Below are 15787 nucleotides of genomic sequence, written 5' to 3' on the forward strand. Positions count from 1 at the left end.
AAGTTTTATGCTCAACTCACTGCCAGTTACAGACCCCACCCTGCACACTCCACCCTAATTCAATTCTGTTCAGCTCAGTTCACCCTCTCATTTGGCAAGTTTACTAGATTGTCAATTCAGTGGTTCCAGGGATGGTGTCTCATCTGAATTTTGTATCTTTCTTAATACTTTGCTAAGTTCTGTGCGCAGAGTAGGTATTTAACATATTTTTGTTAAATTGAATTAAATGAAGAAACAAGGACCCCAAAACACAATACCGTTCATAGTTGGAATAATTCAAGGCTTGATTTCTGGTTTGATTATTTCAATTACTCATTGCTTGTTGGTTCTCTGTGAATCTCAGGCCTCCTAAGATTGTTAAGAGAGTGAATGGAAGGAGGTTATTGAAGTAATTTTTCTTTGGTTTGCTTTGAAAAAGCTGAGTTTGCGATACAAATTGCACTTGGGAAAATAACTATATATACTGGGTTTTCATTTCCTGTGTGGACAATTTTATCCCCTAAAATATGCTCCATAGATGTACTTTTAGAAGCAGCTAGATGGCACAGTGGAGAGAGCACCTGCATTGGAGTCAGAAAGACCTAAGTTCAAATTCATCATCAGACCTTTTACAAATTAGTTAACCCCAATTGCCTTACAAAAAAGAAAACAACCACAGAAACTCAACATAGATTCTGGTTCTGCTAAGTTCTTCTTCCTTCCTTTAAACCTTTCTCTTTCTTTTATCTCCGTCTTTCACCGCTGCTTTCCCTTTTTTCCCCTCCCACTTTTACTCTCCTTCGCCTCTCGTTTATTTGTAAAATGAGGGGGTTGTATAAATTAATTTCTGGGGTCCTTTCCTAGTCGTTTCAATGGTTCCTATCTCTGTCTCTCGTCCTCTCCTCTCTTTTCTTTCTTTCTTTTTTCTTCTCTTCTGTTTCCTCTTCTTACCCTGTGAGAAAGATAGGGAGAAACTATCTCGCTAAGTGACATAAAAAGAAACTGAGGTGCAGACAATGGGTTGGTTTGCCCAAAAACAAGAGGAGGAACATAGCTGGACGTGGCTGCTCAGTTTTCCAGACTCTTTTCAGACACGTTTTTCTGGGCATGCAACTAAGGAAAAGGGAAAGGAGAAATGAGGGGTTTCATAAGATGCCATATATATTGTAATGTCGGGGAAATAATGCTACTTATTACCTCTGGAAAGTCACTTCGTCTTAGCTCGATTTAATGTCCTCCCCTGTACAAATGAGTAAAATAAAAGGTTTCAGACTAGCCTGATCTCCAGGATCCCTTCTGGTTCTCCTTCAAGACTTGGAGAGCTATAGGGGCTGGCCGGCCCAGCCTGTGCCCCGGACAGCTCCGTTCCTCTGAGAGATTGATAGTCTTTGCAAGCAGGACCTCCATCATTTCGCCCTCCGCGCTCCCTCCCTCCCTTCCTCCCAGGCTCCCGGCAGTCTTTACTTGTTGATAGGCTGAGCCGGCGGTAGAGACTGGCCACTGATGTCTCTTGGCGGCGGAGTTCCTTATCAGTGGGCCAAGAGGCGTAACTGAGCAGCAGCCGCTGGAGCCCGCGGCCCGCAGAGAGCCAGAGCAGCAGCGCTGCGCCTGGGAGCCTCCTGGGCTGGGGCGGGCGGGCTCAGCGGGTGGCCCAGGCATGCCGGCTAAGACAGAGAGGTCCTCTCTCAGCCAGGGAAAGTGCTTCCATGTGAACAGCTGGGGGTCAGGTAGCAGCTGTCTGTGATCTCCGGGGGATGAGCCTTGTGTCTGAAAGTCTGTGGTCACCACCATGCAGACCTGCAGCTTGTGGGTGATTGTCTTCTCGTGGGCTGCGCTAACCGTGAGTATTTTCATTTCTTTTCTCAGAGATAAGCCCTACCCCTACACACACACCTTAAGATGTGGATCTGTAGAGACTACGCAGTTGAAACCCCGCCAAATTTCTGTTCGGCAAATTTTAGCCCTGCAGACTTGACGGGAAGCACCTGCCTGATAAAGCTGGGAAATTGATTTGAGAAACTTTTAGCATCCAGAATAGTTTTGAATTGGAGTGGGGGTGAGAGGAATAAAGCTTTCTAGAGTTTAAGAGTTTGAAACCAGTGCGGTATGACAGAAAGCTACAAGTCTGCCTTTCTTGTCATGCTCTTACTCACTCCCTCTTCTTCCATTTCTCCCTTCTCCCCCACCCCCGAACTTTCCTTCTTAATTCTCTCCCTTTTCTTGTTATCTCTCCCTTTTTACCTGTTTCTCTCTCTCTCTTTGCTTCTTTCTCCCTTCCCTTTATTTTTACTAAATCCTTCTGCCTTACGACTTGCAACCTGATTAATCTTCAGGGCAATATTCAGTCGCTTCAAAGCTGGTCCAAGCTGTAAGAAAGGATGAAAGAGCCCAGGGTAAAATGCAAAGATGCTTGTTTCCTCTTTAACAGGGTGTACCTGTTTCACCAGTGAATTTTGTTAATCAAAGTGATTAATCAATGTCCGTGAAGGCTAACAAATATAGTACACAGCAAAAAGACCTATTCCCCTAACTCTGGATAGCACTGAAATCCAGATCATTTCCAAAATACAGATTCCTTTCTATTCAGAGACGTCTCTAAAAGTGGAAGAATCCATACCTTAGTAGCTCAGAACCCTGACACCCAGGAAAGTTTTTCTTGATGTTTCGGGGCTAGGCCTCTTACAGTGAATTATGACCTTGCCTCTTCTATGGATGAGTATGAGAGGACCCCACAGGGCCAACTCAATCAATTATTTCAATGTCAGTTTCTATGCCAGGAAAGTTTTTTTTTTTTTAATCTGGCATGTCTGTGACATTCTTGCAGAAGTCAGTCATGCAGAGCTGTTCTGGTTAATGTTTTCAGCTCACCTGAAGCTTTGATTAAGCTCCCTGCCAAATGCCCACTACCTCCCATTCCCACTCTTCAGTGAAAATGGAGAGAGGTCACCATAACACTTCTCCTGATTCTCAAACCCAGCTAATCTGGTACACACACACACACACACACACACACACAGAGAGAGAGAGAGAGAGAGAGAGAGAGAGAGAGAGAGAGAGAGAGAGAGGCAAACAACAACAAATAAAACCACCATCATCAATAAAATACTATTAGGGTTAATTCTCAACTTAGTTGAGAAGTGAAAAATGCTTTGTCCAAATCAGTGTGACATTTGGTAAGGTAGCATCTTTTGCCTTGGTGCCTTCACAACCTTCTTGCCTATGTGTATCAGGATTTCAGTCACTGGGGGACTAGTTAGTTATCTCTAACCAACCAGGTTTAGAAATTCAGTGCTAAAGGGATCTATGAGTATGAAGAATTCAAAGAAATATGGGAAAACATGTTTGAAATGATACACACTGAAGAAAGTTGAACCATAAAAGCTATTAATATAACAGACATTACTGCTAGATAAATGAAGACCACTTTAAATAGAAACAAAGCTCAGCTAGATTTTTTAAAAATACAAAAACATTAGATGACATTGGTAATAATTTAGAAAGTGGGCACCCTTCTTTTAACAAACAACAAATTACTAAAAATAGGGCTCTATTCTTACCTATCATGATATTTTTTAAGAATGTTTTTGGCAATTGAAATGTTATTGAAAGCACATTGGGAACTGTATCAATAAAAAGGGGAAAAAATCAGTACTTATTTTTCAATGCAGAGAAGGTGAATAAGATATGAGATAAGGCACAATTTTATTTTTATCCCAGGATAAAAAAAACAAAACAAAACACCAATCTGTATTTTGCTAGGAATAACCTCCAGACCAAATTGTAAGATAATACCTTTATTTTTATGGAGAATCAGCTGGAAGGGACATTCAAAATCATCTAGATATCCACCAACCAGCATGTTATATGTCAAAAAACCAAGACCAGAAAGCTGAAGTGTTTAGCCACTAATTGTGATCTTGGCCAAGTGCCAAAGTACTATTACATTCCTTTTGGCTTCTATTTTTATGTCAATAAAATGAGAATATTTAGCCTTATACCTAGGATTAGAACTCAGATCTTCTGCTCCCAGTCCAGTGCTTATTCCACTATGCCACTTATTTTATTATAACACCTTATCTATCTGTGGGGAGAATTTTACATTTATACATATAACATTTCATTGTAATTTAATGGTTTCACGTTTATTAAATAATTTACCCAATTAGATTGTGAGCTCTTCCAAGGCAGGGTCAGTGCCTTATACTTATTTATATTTCTCACATTGTCTCACATAGAAATCATGCTTAATAAAGAATTGCCGAATTGAATTAAATTGAATGGAAAATTCCTTTGTTGTTTGTTGTTGAGTTGTTTCAGACTCTCTGTGACCCCCTTTGGGGTTTTCTTGGCAAAGGTACTGGAGTGGTTTGTCATTTCCTTCTCCAGCTTATTTTACAGATGAGAAAAGTAAAGCAGAGTCAAGTGACTTGTCTAATCAGGGTCATACTGCCGGTAAGTGTCTGAGGCTGTATTTGAACTCAGGTCTTCCTGACTCTAAGACTGACTATTCACTGAATCTGCCCCCCAAATTTCTTAGTCTTCACTATTGTCCAGTGGTTTAGGAAATTCCTATAACCTACTGTTTACTTACTTTTTTTCCTCCTTTTCCCTTACGGGGGAATAAGGCAGTGCTTATCGAGTTATGAGGAAATACATAAAAGTAATTAATAAAGGAAAACCACTTATAAATACTGATATAATGACTAACTGCTGCCAATGAGCAGTTAAGTCCAAGAACCTTGGGAATAGCAGCAGCTTCCCCCAAGATCCCTGGCCTTGCTTTTAGTTTATTCCCTGCATTTGTCAACTGAGAAAAGAACCTTTGTGGTGGCTAGATGTAGCTATTTCTACCAGGTGTGGCAACCAGAGACTTCCCAGCTGCTACAGCTCCTGAAAATCTGGAAAACAAAGTTCTCACCAATCAAAATTCTTATTATGTCAAATGACTCAATGTCAGAAACTCAACATGACTTTATTAATTGAAATGATATTAAAGAAGATGTGTTATCAAGTGCCTTATTGCTGCACCCCAAGGACAAGAAAGCCTTTGCATCTGAAATCTCCTATGCCTGTTATTTCTCCTATTAGAATGTGAGCCTCTAAAAAGTAAGAACAAATTCTGCTTTTCTATTGATATGCCCAGTATTTTACACATGATAAGTATTCAACTTTCTTTCCTTCATCTTTTCCTTTCTTTCTCCCTTCCTCCTTCCTTCCTTCCTGTCTCCTTTTCTCCCTCCTTCCCTTACTTCTTTCTTCCTTTCTTCCTGCTTCCCTTCTTTCCTTCCTTCTTTCTATCTCCCTCCCTTCCTTTATCTCTTCCTTCCTTTCTTTCTCCTTCCCTCTCTCCCTATCTCCTTTTCTCCCTCCCTCTCTTTTTCCTTCTTTCCTTCCTTCCTTTCCCCTTCTTCACCTCCTTCCTCCTTCCCTTTCTCCTTACCTCCCTTCCTTCCTCTATTCTTTCCTTTCTTCTTTGTTACTTTTCTCCTTTCCTTTCTTCTCTTCCTCCTTCATTCCCTCCATTCCTTCCTCCCTTCCTTCTTTCCTTTTCTTATTTCTTCCCTACCTTCCTTTCTTCTATCATCCTTCCTTTCCTTTCTTCTTCCTTCCTTCCCTCCCTCCTTTTCTGCTTTCCCTCTTTCCATTCCTGCCTTCTTTCCATTCTTTCCTTGTCCCTCCCTCCTTTCCTTCCTTCCTTCCTACATTCCTTTCTTCCCTTTTTTCTTTCCTTTATCTCTTTCTCCCTCCCTCCCTTCCTTCTTTCCTTCTTCCATTCCTTCCTTCCTTTTTTCTTTCTCTATTCTTTCCTCTCTTTCTCCTTTTCTTCCTCCATTTTTCCTTCTCTCCTTCATAGACTTAGCACCTGTTTTAAATTGGGTTTAGATGGGTTTATCTTGTATGCATTGATTTTATATGTGGCATATCTTTGTAATAACAACCTTGTGTTATTATAAGATTCTACTGTAATATTGTTAATGTGATTTTGGGAGAACATAAAATAATTGAAAGACTTCAGTGTTTGCTGACTGGGGAACAAACAACTCATGATAATTCAACTGATGTAAACTTTTCAAAGCATTTGCCTCACAACAACCCTGTGAAGTAGATATTAAAGAAATCAGCTTAGCTATTCTTGTTTTTAAATTGTCTTTTGCCTATTTCTTGAAGCAAACATGTATTTCATACTTTTGTTCTTTCCTTCCCTTTCCCACAAAGTATATATTCCTGAGCCCTGGAAGATGTTGTCCAGCTGCTAAAGTTTGTCTACTCTAACTAACCCTGATGTAACCTTTAAGTTTATGTCCTTGTCCAAGTAATTGCTTATGTTTTATAGCCGGATGCCTAGATATCATGGAAAAATCTGAATCTAGTTGATATCCCAAGCTCTCTTCAGCATAATATATTCTCTTCCCATTTGCAGGTGTACATACGATGTTTTGATTCATTAAGCCTGTTGGAAAATGCCTGGCATGAATGATTGAATAAGCAATTACTTAGTTTTTAGTACATACAAAAAAAGTAGTGGGAATAAAAGTGGAATATTAAAAGTCTCTGTTCACAGGCTCACATTCTAATGGCGGTGGCGCTGGTGGGGAACAACATGTATGTTTAATTTGAAAGTAAAATGGAAAAATTCCATGGTTTTTAGAATGTGGCAGCAAAGCAGATGGTAATATATCTTTCCTAATATAATTTCCACTGATAAAATCATGTCAGTCTTTTTTTATATATTGGACCACTTGATTGCTACAGATGTTGATAACAAAAACTTTATTTTCTGAGTCTTGAGGAACTGTGACTGTGGTCACAGAAGCAGTTGCCAGGTTGCTATCCATAGGAACTGCTTTCTGGGATGATGCCTACAGGAGTTTGACTGGAAGCAGGCCAAGTGTTCTTGGGATGTAATTACTTCTGAAACTCTTGGACTTACCTTTAGAGGAAGAGAGAAAAGTGACATGATGTAAAAGCAGTATTATTAGTACTTTACAATTATTATCTATAAGTATTATACAATTACAATTATTATTGATCCTTACAATACTCTAGGAGGGAGGTACATTATCCTTATTTTACAGATGAGGAAACTGAGGCAGACAAAGGTAAATGACTTGTCCAGGGTTATAGTGTCTGGAGGTTAGATTTGAACTCCTGTCTTTCTTTTCTAGACCTAACACTCCAACCATTGTCCCACCTTATTCTCTAATAGCGGCTTCAAAGCCAGAAAAACATGGATTCAAATTCTACCTTTAATCCATGTTGTCTCTGTGACCCTCACTGGGGCCACTGAGTTCTGCAGTGGATAGAGCATTGAGCCTGGAGTCAGAAAAATCTGAGTTCAAATTTAACCTCAGATACTTACTATGTGACCTTGGGCAAATCACTGAACTCTGTTTGTCTCAGTTCCTCATCTGTAAAATGGGGACATGTTGAAGAAGGAAGTGGGAAACCATTCTAGTATCTCTGTCAAGAAAATCCCCTGGACAAGTTTACAGAGTCATAAAGAGTCGGACATGACTGAATGACTGAACAACCACAAGCGTGACACAAGTAAATCCCTTGGTTTCTTAAGTGCTCTAAATTAGGGGTATCAAACTCAGATAGAAATTGGGTTACCAAACCATACATAAGGATCCCTGTGGGCTACATGTTGACTTAGAAAAAATGACATGATTAAATCTATCTATAGAGAGGGAAAGATTATGTACAGGAACACATTAGTTCAGATAGGAACCTGTGATTTCAGAGAATTACAGTGAAGGTACCAATCAATATACGTCGACTCAGTTTCTCCACCTGGGAGCTCTGTTATAATTGTATCTTGTTCTGATCTCCCTGAACACAGCTGCCCTTCTAGCCAATACAGTAAGTTTATAAGTAGCCAGTATAATAGCATTTCCACTCCCTCTGGTTTTGTCCGCTTGCAGTTTTGATTTCCTTCTCAGGTTATTTTTACCTTATTTCTAATTCTGATTTTTCTGTGCAGCAAAATAACTGTATGGATATATATAGTATTTAACATATACTTTAACATATTTAACATGTATTGGTCAACCTGCCATCTGGGGGAAGGGGTGAGGGGAAGGAGGGGAAAAGTTGGAACAGAAGGTTTTGCAAGAGTCAATGATGAAAAATTACCCATATATATCTTGTAAATAAAAAGCTATAATTAAAAAAATGAATAAGTAGCCAGTATAAAAGGGCAATCGAAGGAAATAAGATTGCAAAAGGGAACCCAGATGTCACATACATATTTTCCCAAAGATTAATGAAGCACAATTTACAAATTGTATCATATAGATAACAAAATCCACATCCAGGTAATATGTGCCGAATCTAGTCTCTGCTGTCAGTGCCTTCTGATTCTGCCTTATGTTCATCCCAGACAAATCCCAGACCTTCAGGGTAAAGACCAGCTTATCACCAAATAGTGTTACTAGGTCGGTGATGTTGTGATGATGTCCCCTTTAAAGTTTTACTAACAATTTTGAAATGATTTGTTTATGTTAATGAACTAATCCCAAGGTGGCACAGGTAGGAGTTAGTTTGGTCTTCAAAAACAAAACAAAACAAAACAAAACAAAACCCTGTAAAAAAACGAGACTTCAAACTCCTGCCTCTGAGCATTTCTGTCTCCATGGGGTCCGTGCTACACTTGTGCTCTCAACTCTAAACTAGTGTTACATGGATTACAGAGTGAGACTCTCTTCCTCTGCCCTTCCCCTCCTTTTCCTTATGCTACCTTTGCTATCTTCCCCTTTTGCCTCTTATCTGTGTCCCCTCTGTGACTTATTAAAGTGTGATTGCAGCCCCATTTTCCACTACCATCATGGGCTTTCCAAGAACCAGGCCTGCTTGCCCCTATTTCATAATTTTTAAAGTTAATTATCAATTCAAGCTCCCTGAAATCATAGGTTTGGTCCCTATATATGTGTTTGGCTATCAATCAATATATCTATTTCTCTTTAATTATTCTTATCTTTGAAAACTCTACTATCTTTGTTTTCTGAAGTGGGTTTGTGGATTTTCATTTTATTCCTCTTTTAAAAATTTAATAACAACATGCCTTTTCAAATAACAAACAGTAATAATAGCTAACATTTACATAGCATTTTAAGATTTGCAAAGCACACTCTCAGTTGATCCCACAACTCTGCAAAGTAGGAAAACCGAGTTTGGAAGGATTATGTGACTTGTTCAAGGTCATACAGATTTTGTCCAAGTCAGAAATTGAATACCGACCTTTCTGACTGTAAGTCCCGCATTCTGTTCACTGCTCAAGCTGCCTAAAAATTTGATTTTAGTCTGTGTGATATCATGGAAATGTTTTAGTTATTTCATAGATTGGGGAAAAAAAAAACTCTCTTCCTTCTCTCTACCTAAATTTATTGTAAATATAATCTCTTTACTTACACTAAATACCTACTATCTTACCTGATCACTGGGTGAAGGTGAATGACCATGGATTTTTACCATTAGAATGCAAGCTGTGGCAGGCCCCTTCAAGAAGGCTTCTAGTGCAAGATTGGAGACAATTGTATATCTGTTATCCTAGGACGAACAGGATTAAGTTTCTAGATACTCTTTAGACTGGTGATGCATTGATGAACAAATTTTCTTGGCCATTAAATTTTATATGGAACTAATTTGTTAAATATTGAGAAAAGGGGAAAAGATTGGGTGGGAATTTTCATCCAGATTAGTGTGGAGTGTCCCTAGACCATTTCAATCAAAGTTCTTTGTAGCAAGAAATGTTAAGAGGTTTAAATAGACAAAATAAATATGACAAATAATATTATTAGGGAGGGGAGAGAGAAAAAGGGGGAAAGAAAAATCAAAACAAAGGTACCAAAATCATTTTTAAAATAATCACTGCTCTAGGAAAATTCCTAGTTTCTAATTCTAACTACAGGGATAGAGACTTCAAGGACAAAATAACCAACATTCCATTTTCCACCCCAGTGAAAAGTTAATCTCTTATAGTTATCTCCCAGATGATGCTACCAAAAAAAAAAAAAATCAAGCATTGTGGATCAGAGCTACTTTCTCTTCCCTTCCCCCCTCCTCATCACCTAATTTAAATGCTTGTTACTATAGTTTAACAACTTAAGTTTACATTCCACTGACCTTCATTCAAACTCACCTGGAGAAACACATAAACCACATAACCCAATAATGATTAGATCCTATCAGTCTGATGATTACATGACAAACAAGAGGCTAGCTCTGACCAAGACCAGAAGAACATCAAATTACTCCTCTAGGTCACAGGTACAGCCTATCCAGTCCTAGTTTCTGACTTACAAGGCATACTAGAAGATATTTTGTCTTCATTCCATCACTATTTTAGATTACTTAATCATTAAATGTGAAAAGTTAATAAAGGCATACTTCAAACATCTCTATTTTCACTGTTGTTCCAGTGTTTGTGTATTTAGCTAAATTCTTCTAGAATCTTTTTATCTTTTTAACATGAATTCCTTAAATTTATTTACATTGTTCAAATTAGTATGATCTTTTGATTTATCATAAAACCATTATGTTTTAAGTGTCAAGAGAAGACCCACCATTGTAGATTGAGATTTGGTAAATCAAATCTGGTTCACTAATTTTCATGACTTTGAAGTGTACTTCAACACTCTCCTAATCCTTCAACTTTAAAGAAACTTCCTTTTCCAAATAACTAACAAATTTAGATCTCAATAATAAAGGAAATAAAACTCCCTCAAAAAAGAAAAAAACAACAACAATACTATTCTATCAGTTTATTGAGAATTAGTATATTGATTTTTTTTTAAATGCATTTCTTAAAATCAGAAGAGACCTGAGTGTGAATCCTGTTTGTGATATTGACTATCTGTATTACCTTTGGGAAGTTACTCCATTTAAGTCTCATTTTCTCATATGTAAAATTGGATTAATATCTTCTCTTCAGTACCTACTTCAATGGATTGCTGTGAGGTTCAAATGAGATGATATATGTAAAGAGCTCTTAAACTGAAAGTGCTATATAAAAGTCAACTATTATTAGTGTAAATGTAGGAAATCACTCTGGGGTAGTGTGTTGTGAGGACAACCTCCAAGGAAAGGCATGTAAAAGTTAGCCAATCATAAATTCCTAGAAGGAACTTTAGAGGTTACCTAATCATCTGAACAAAAATCTCCAAAATAATTTTTGAACACTCATATTTTTTCTAGCTCATATAGATTATTTTTATGTTTATTACCGATGAAGAACAACTGTAAATGAAAATTAATCAATTTTAAATTAAAGCAATTTAAGCTTTATATAATAATTAATAATAATAATAAAGCAAAATTAAAGCAAACTCTTTTTACATGGCACTAAATTGAATTCTCAAATAGAGACCATGATAATATATTGCCCACGTTCACTAAAGGATTTTCATCAATTCTACAAATATTGCATTTCACTATATTCTGAACACACTACTAAGTACCATGAAAGATAAAAATAAAGAAAAGACAAAGTTCCTAGGTGCGTACAATTTTGTTGAAGCTGAGGCAGTAGATACTAAAGAGTACAGAGAAGAAAAAGATCAGTATAGTCTGTATGGGCAGAGAAGACTTAAGGTAGAAGGTGAAGAACATGTAGGATCAGGATAAGAAGAAGGGGCTCTCAAAGGCAATAGAACTGAGGACCATTCAAGGTCTATAAAGATTTTTTACCAGTAAAAGCAGTATTATAACAATACTTCACTATGAGATGTAGCTTCTTTGATCCAAGACTCATAAGGAATGGACTCATGATGAGAAAATGTTATCCACCTGCAGAGATAGAACTCTGAATACATATTTAAACATATTTTTGATTGTAGTTTAACATTTTATTTTATTTATTAACATTTTAATATATATTTTATATATTTATTTATTTTTTATATATTGTATATATTTTTATATTTATATATTTATATATAAATAACATTTATATATTTCATTAAATATTTTCTAATTACATATAAAAATTTAACCTTCATTTTTAAAAATTTTTGAGTTCTAAATTTTCTTTCTTCCCCTCTCATCCTTTCTTGAGAAAGCAGTTTGATATCAATTATGCATGTAATATCATGCAAAACACTTCCATATTATCCATGTCACAAAAGAAACCACAATACCCAATTACTCAAACACCTCCTCCAAATAAACAAAGTAAAAGAAACAACAGCTATGCTTTCATTTGCATTAAGATTCTGTCAGTTCTTTCATCACCTGTCCTTTGGGATGGTCTTGCACTGCACTGCTGAGAATAAATAAGTTATTCATAATTGATCATGATGCAATATTGATTGCTTTTATTCTGTACAATGTTTTCTTGGTTCTGCTCACTTCTTTTTGCATCAGTTCATGTAAGTCTCCTAGGAATTTTCCTGAAACTCTCTCTCTTCATCGTTTCTTACAGCACAGTAGTAGTCCATCTCAATCATATATCAAGATATTGGCTATTGATGAAGGTAATAGATCTCTCACCTTCTCCTATTCCATGACAGCCACTACCACCACTCCAACCAAAATCTGGGCAGAAATTCTTTTCCCTACATATAAAAAAAGTATTAATGTTATGGCAGAGCCTACCCTGATAGAGAAAAAAAAATCAGCTTAGAGGACTTTAAGAAGAGAATAGGATAAAGAGTCAAAAATTCCGGGTCCAAGTACTCCTTCTGACAATTTATAAGCTGTGTAATGGAAGGCAGACTGGGTAGATTTATTTCAGGCACTGTGTTTCAGGAAAACAGTCATATGAACTGAAACTGGAAAGAACCCCTTAGAAACCATCTAGTTCAATAGCCTCCTTTTATAGATAAGGAAAATGAGGTCATGATTTTCTCAAGACCATATTGCTAGCAAACATCAGAAATTTGATTTTTTGAATTTGAACCCAAGCTTTCTGACTTCTAATTCCATTTTTTCCCACTGTGCCACACAAACTCTTTCTTTCTGACTTGACCAAGTGTTTGAACACAGTCTGTATTGTGCCTGATCTCAAATAATCCACATATAAGGTTGTACTCTACTTCCATTTAAATGTGAATAAATGTGGCTTCTGGGGAGAATTAGAATTCTAGCAAAACAAAGAAGCTCTCCAGTAAAAATCTGAGTCAAGAAGAGCCAGAAGTTGTTCTTTTGTTTCCCATCCTTCCTCCCCCTTCCCATGCCCAATCTCTTACTGAACTCCCTCCTAAAGTTTAATCTATGTATGACATATCCATATCTCTCAGATTGTCCTGGAACAGGGGAAGTGGTTAAGTATTTAAGTTCTTGACAGCTGGCTGCATACAGAATAAACAAAGGAAGTTGAAATGTCAACAAAGCCGAAATGGAAAAGACTAAATGCTAAAAGTTAATTCTGAGTGTCTGTAGAGATGGCAACAAAACAAGTGCTTAATTGGAGTAGGTGCCACCAATACACTTAAGTCTAAGATTTGTTCTGGACAGGTCTTCTTACACCTTGCCTTCCTCTGGGCACTCTGCCATCCCACGGCAGTGGCCTCCATGCTTATTATTACCCAAGACACTCCATCTTCTAACTCTAGGACATTTTCACTGCCTTCCTTCATGTCCCAACTAAAGTCCCACCTTCTGCAAGTAGCCTTTCCCTCTGTTTGTGCGAGTGCCTTCCCTCTGTTCATTGTCTTCAGTTTTTCTGATTATTTAGGATATCTTGCTTGTGCATAGTTGTCTCTCCCATTAGACTATAAGCTCCTTGAGGGCAGGTTTTTTTTGGTCTTTTTTCATATCCTCAGGGTACTTAGCACAGAGCCTGACATGTGTCCTTGTGAGCCCCTTTGGGGTTTTCTTGGCAGAGACTGGAGTAGTTCGCCATTTCTTTCTCCAGATCATTTTATAGATGACAAAACTGAGAAAATTAGGGTTAGTGACTTGCCCAGGATCACGCTGGTAAGTATCTGAGGTTAGATTTGCACTCAGGTCTTCCTGACTCCATCTAGCTGACAACATTCTAAGACACATACTAATAAATGCTTTTTGACTCGACAATTCCCAATTTGGATAACTGAGTCCTTCTAAGGAACATTGACTATATAATGGGGGATAGCAAACTGGTCGTGTGATATAACGATAGTAATCAGCATATTTGGCTTTGGAAATTACAGGTTGGTGCTTTCTCTCCTCTCTGCGATGTGCTCCGAGAGCTAGAGAGGGACAAAAAGCAGTGTCTTCAAGAACCGAAGAACAACTCTGAAAATGAGGAACCCATATCAGGTACAGGGCAAACCACTGTCACATTATTCTTTTGCATTTAGCCAGTTCATTGGCCCCATGTAGATAATTTACCCAAATGGATATTCTTCTGACCAAGTAATACATCATTTTGTCTTAAAGGCTGCAGTTGGATAATCTATACCAAGTACTCTGTTTCTAGCCTTATAGGTACAGCCTTAATTTTCCTAATAATACAACTTCTGCAAAAGTTCCCATTAAGTTGATAACTTCGGAAAAGAAACAAAGGAAGCTGATAGATCTTTCATCTATCATACCTATTTCCCTGCCATTATTATGTCATTCCAACCAAAGTCTGGACAGATTTTTTTCTGAAATTACATATTTAAAAAAAATAAGATCTAAAAATAAGAGATCTTCATGCTTGTCGCCATTGAAATGTATGCAAAATATATTGATAGGGCGAGTGTCAGCCTGGGTAGTTATGGGAGATTGGATAGAATTCTGAATTTGTACTAAGGAAGTTTCAGATGCAGATCTCATTTCTGATACTGGCTGTGGACCATGGGCAAGTCATTTAATTTCTCTGACCATCAGTTTCTTCATCTGTAAAATGGGAAAAATTATCTCAGAATGTTTTTGTGAGGCTCAAATACAACCTATGTAAGGTGATTTACAAACTTAAAACTGCTAGTACCTCCCAACTCAGTTACTTTATACTTTTTAAAAATATATTTATATGTGAATAGATGTTTCCTTTACAAAATGCAAAGCTCTCTGAGGTCAGGGACTTTCTTATTTGTCTTTGCCTCCATAGCACCTAGCACAGAACCTTGTATGTAGTAATTACTAATAAATAACATAAACGTGAGCTCTTGCTATTACTTCTATTAACAAAGGAAAAAACTGAAGTCTACTGATAATCTGGAAATAGTTATGCCTTTGACACTTACTAGTTGTGTGATCTAGGATAAGTCACTTCATCACATTTGAGAATCCTTTTTCTCATTTGTAAGATGAGGATAAGAAAACCTATTTCTACTTTATAAAAATGTCATAAAGCTCAAAGGAGTTAATGTATGTAAAGTGCTTTGGAAATTTTCAAGCATTTAAAAAGTGCTGATTAATATTAGTTTGACAAATTTGGCATGTGAATTTGGGGAAGGGTATATCCTCTCACAGGCAGGAAGAAGGGGTGCAATGACTGCCATTCTAGTCCTATTCTGTTCACTCTCATACTCAGTGGTCTTATGCTCAAGAGATTTCCAAGTTTATGAGCCCCAGGCCTTTTCAGAAAAAAAGTCACCTGAGGGGCACAAAGATAAAAATCAGCTTTCTTGTTCTCCAGATATGACATGGCAAGAGAGCATTATTATCTGACTGAATGTTCACTCTTATCCAAAGCAGTTGGTAGTTTGAATTTCCTTCTTTAGGCACAAAAAATAATGACTGAACTACTCAGAACCAGGTTATTTGGAGAGAGGAGTTGAGGAAAAGGGGGATGCTTTTGGGGAGGATTAAGGGAGGCAGGTTAATGTTTCAACTCCAGAAAAGTCACAGGAAGTCCCAATTGTAGAGCTGTCACTGAGCCCAGGCACACTTATCACAA

General features: G+C 37.5%; 1 protein-coding gene across 2 annotated transcripts in view; it reads left to right on the plus strand.

Annotated features, from left to right (window-relative positions):
• The first annotated feature begins 1499 nt into the window (after positions 1-1499).
• The window catches only part of SCTR (secretin receptor), an 87797-nt gene continuing 73509 nt past the window's right edge, over positions 1500-15787 (plus strand). For both annotated transcript variants that reach the window (XM_051985744.1, XM_051985743.1), the window contains exons 1-2: positions 1500-1819; positions 14112-14220. In XM_051985744.1, the coding sequence (XP_051841704.1) occupies positions 1769-1819; positions 14112-14220 (160 nt within the window). In that variant the 5' untranslated portion in view covers positions 1500-1768. The remainder of the gene's footprint in view (positions 1820-14111; positions 14221-15787) is intronic.

Source organism: Antechinus flavipes, chromosome 3 (genome assembly GCF_016432865.1).
Source record: "Antechinus flavipes isolate AdamAnt ecotype Samford, QLD, Australia chromosome 3, AdamAnt_v2, whole genome shotgun sequence".
In the NCBI taxonomy this organism is placed as follows: domain Eukaryota; kingdom Metazoa; phylum Chordata; class Mammalia; order Dasyuromorphia; family Dasyuridae; genus Antechinus; species Antechinus flavipes.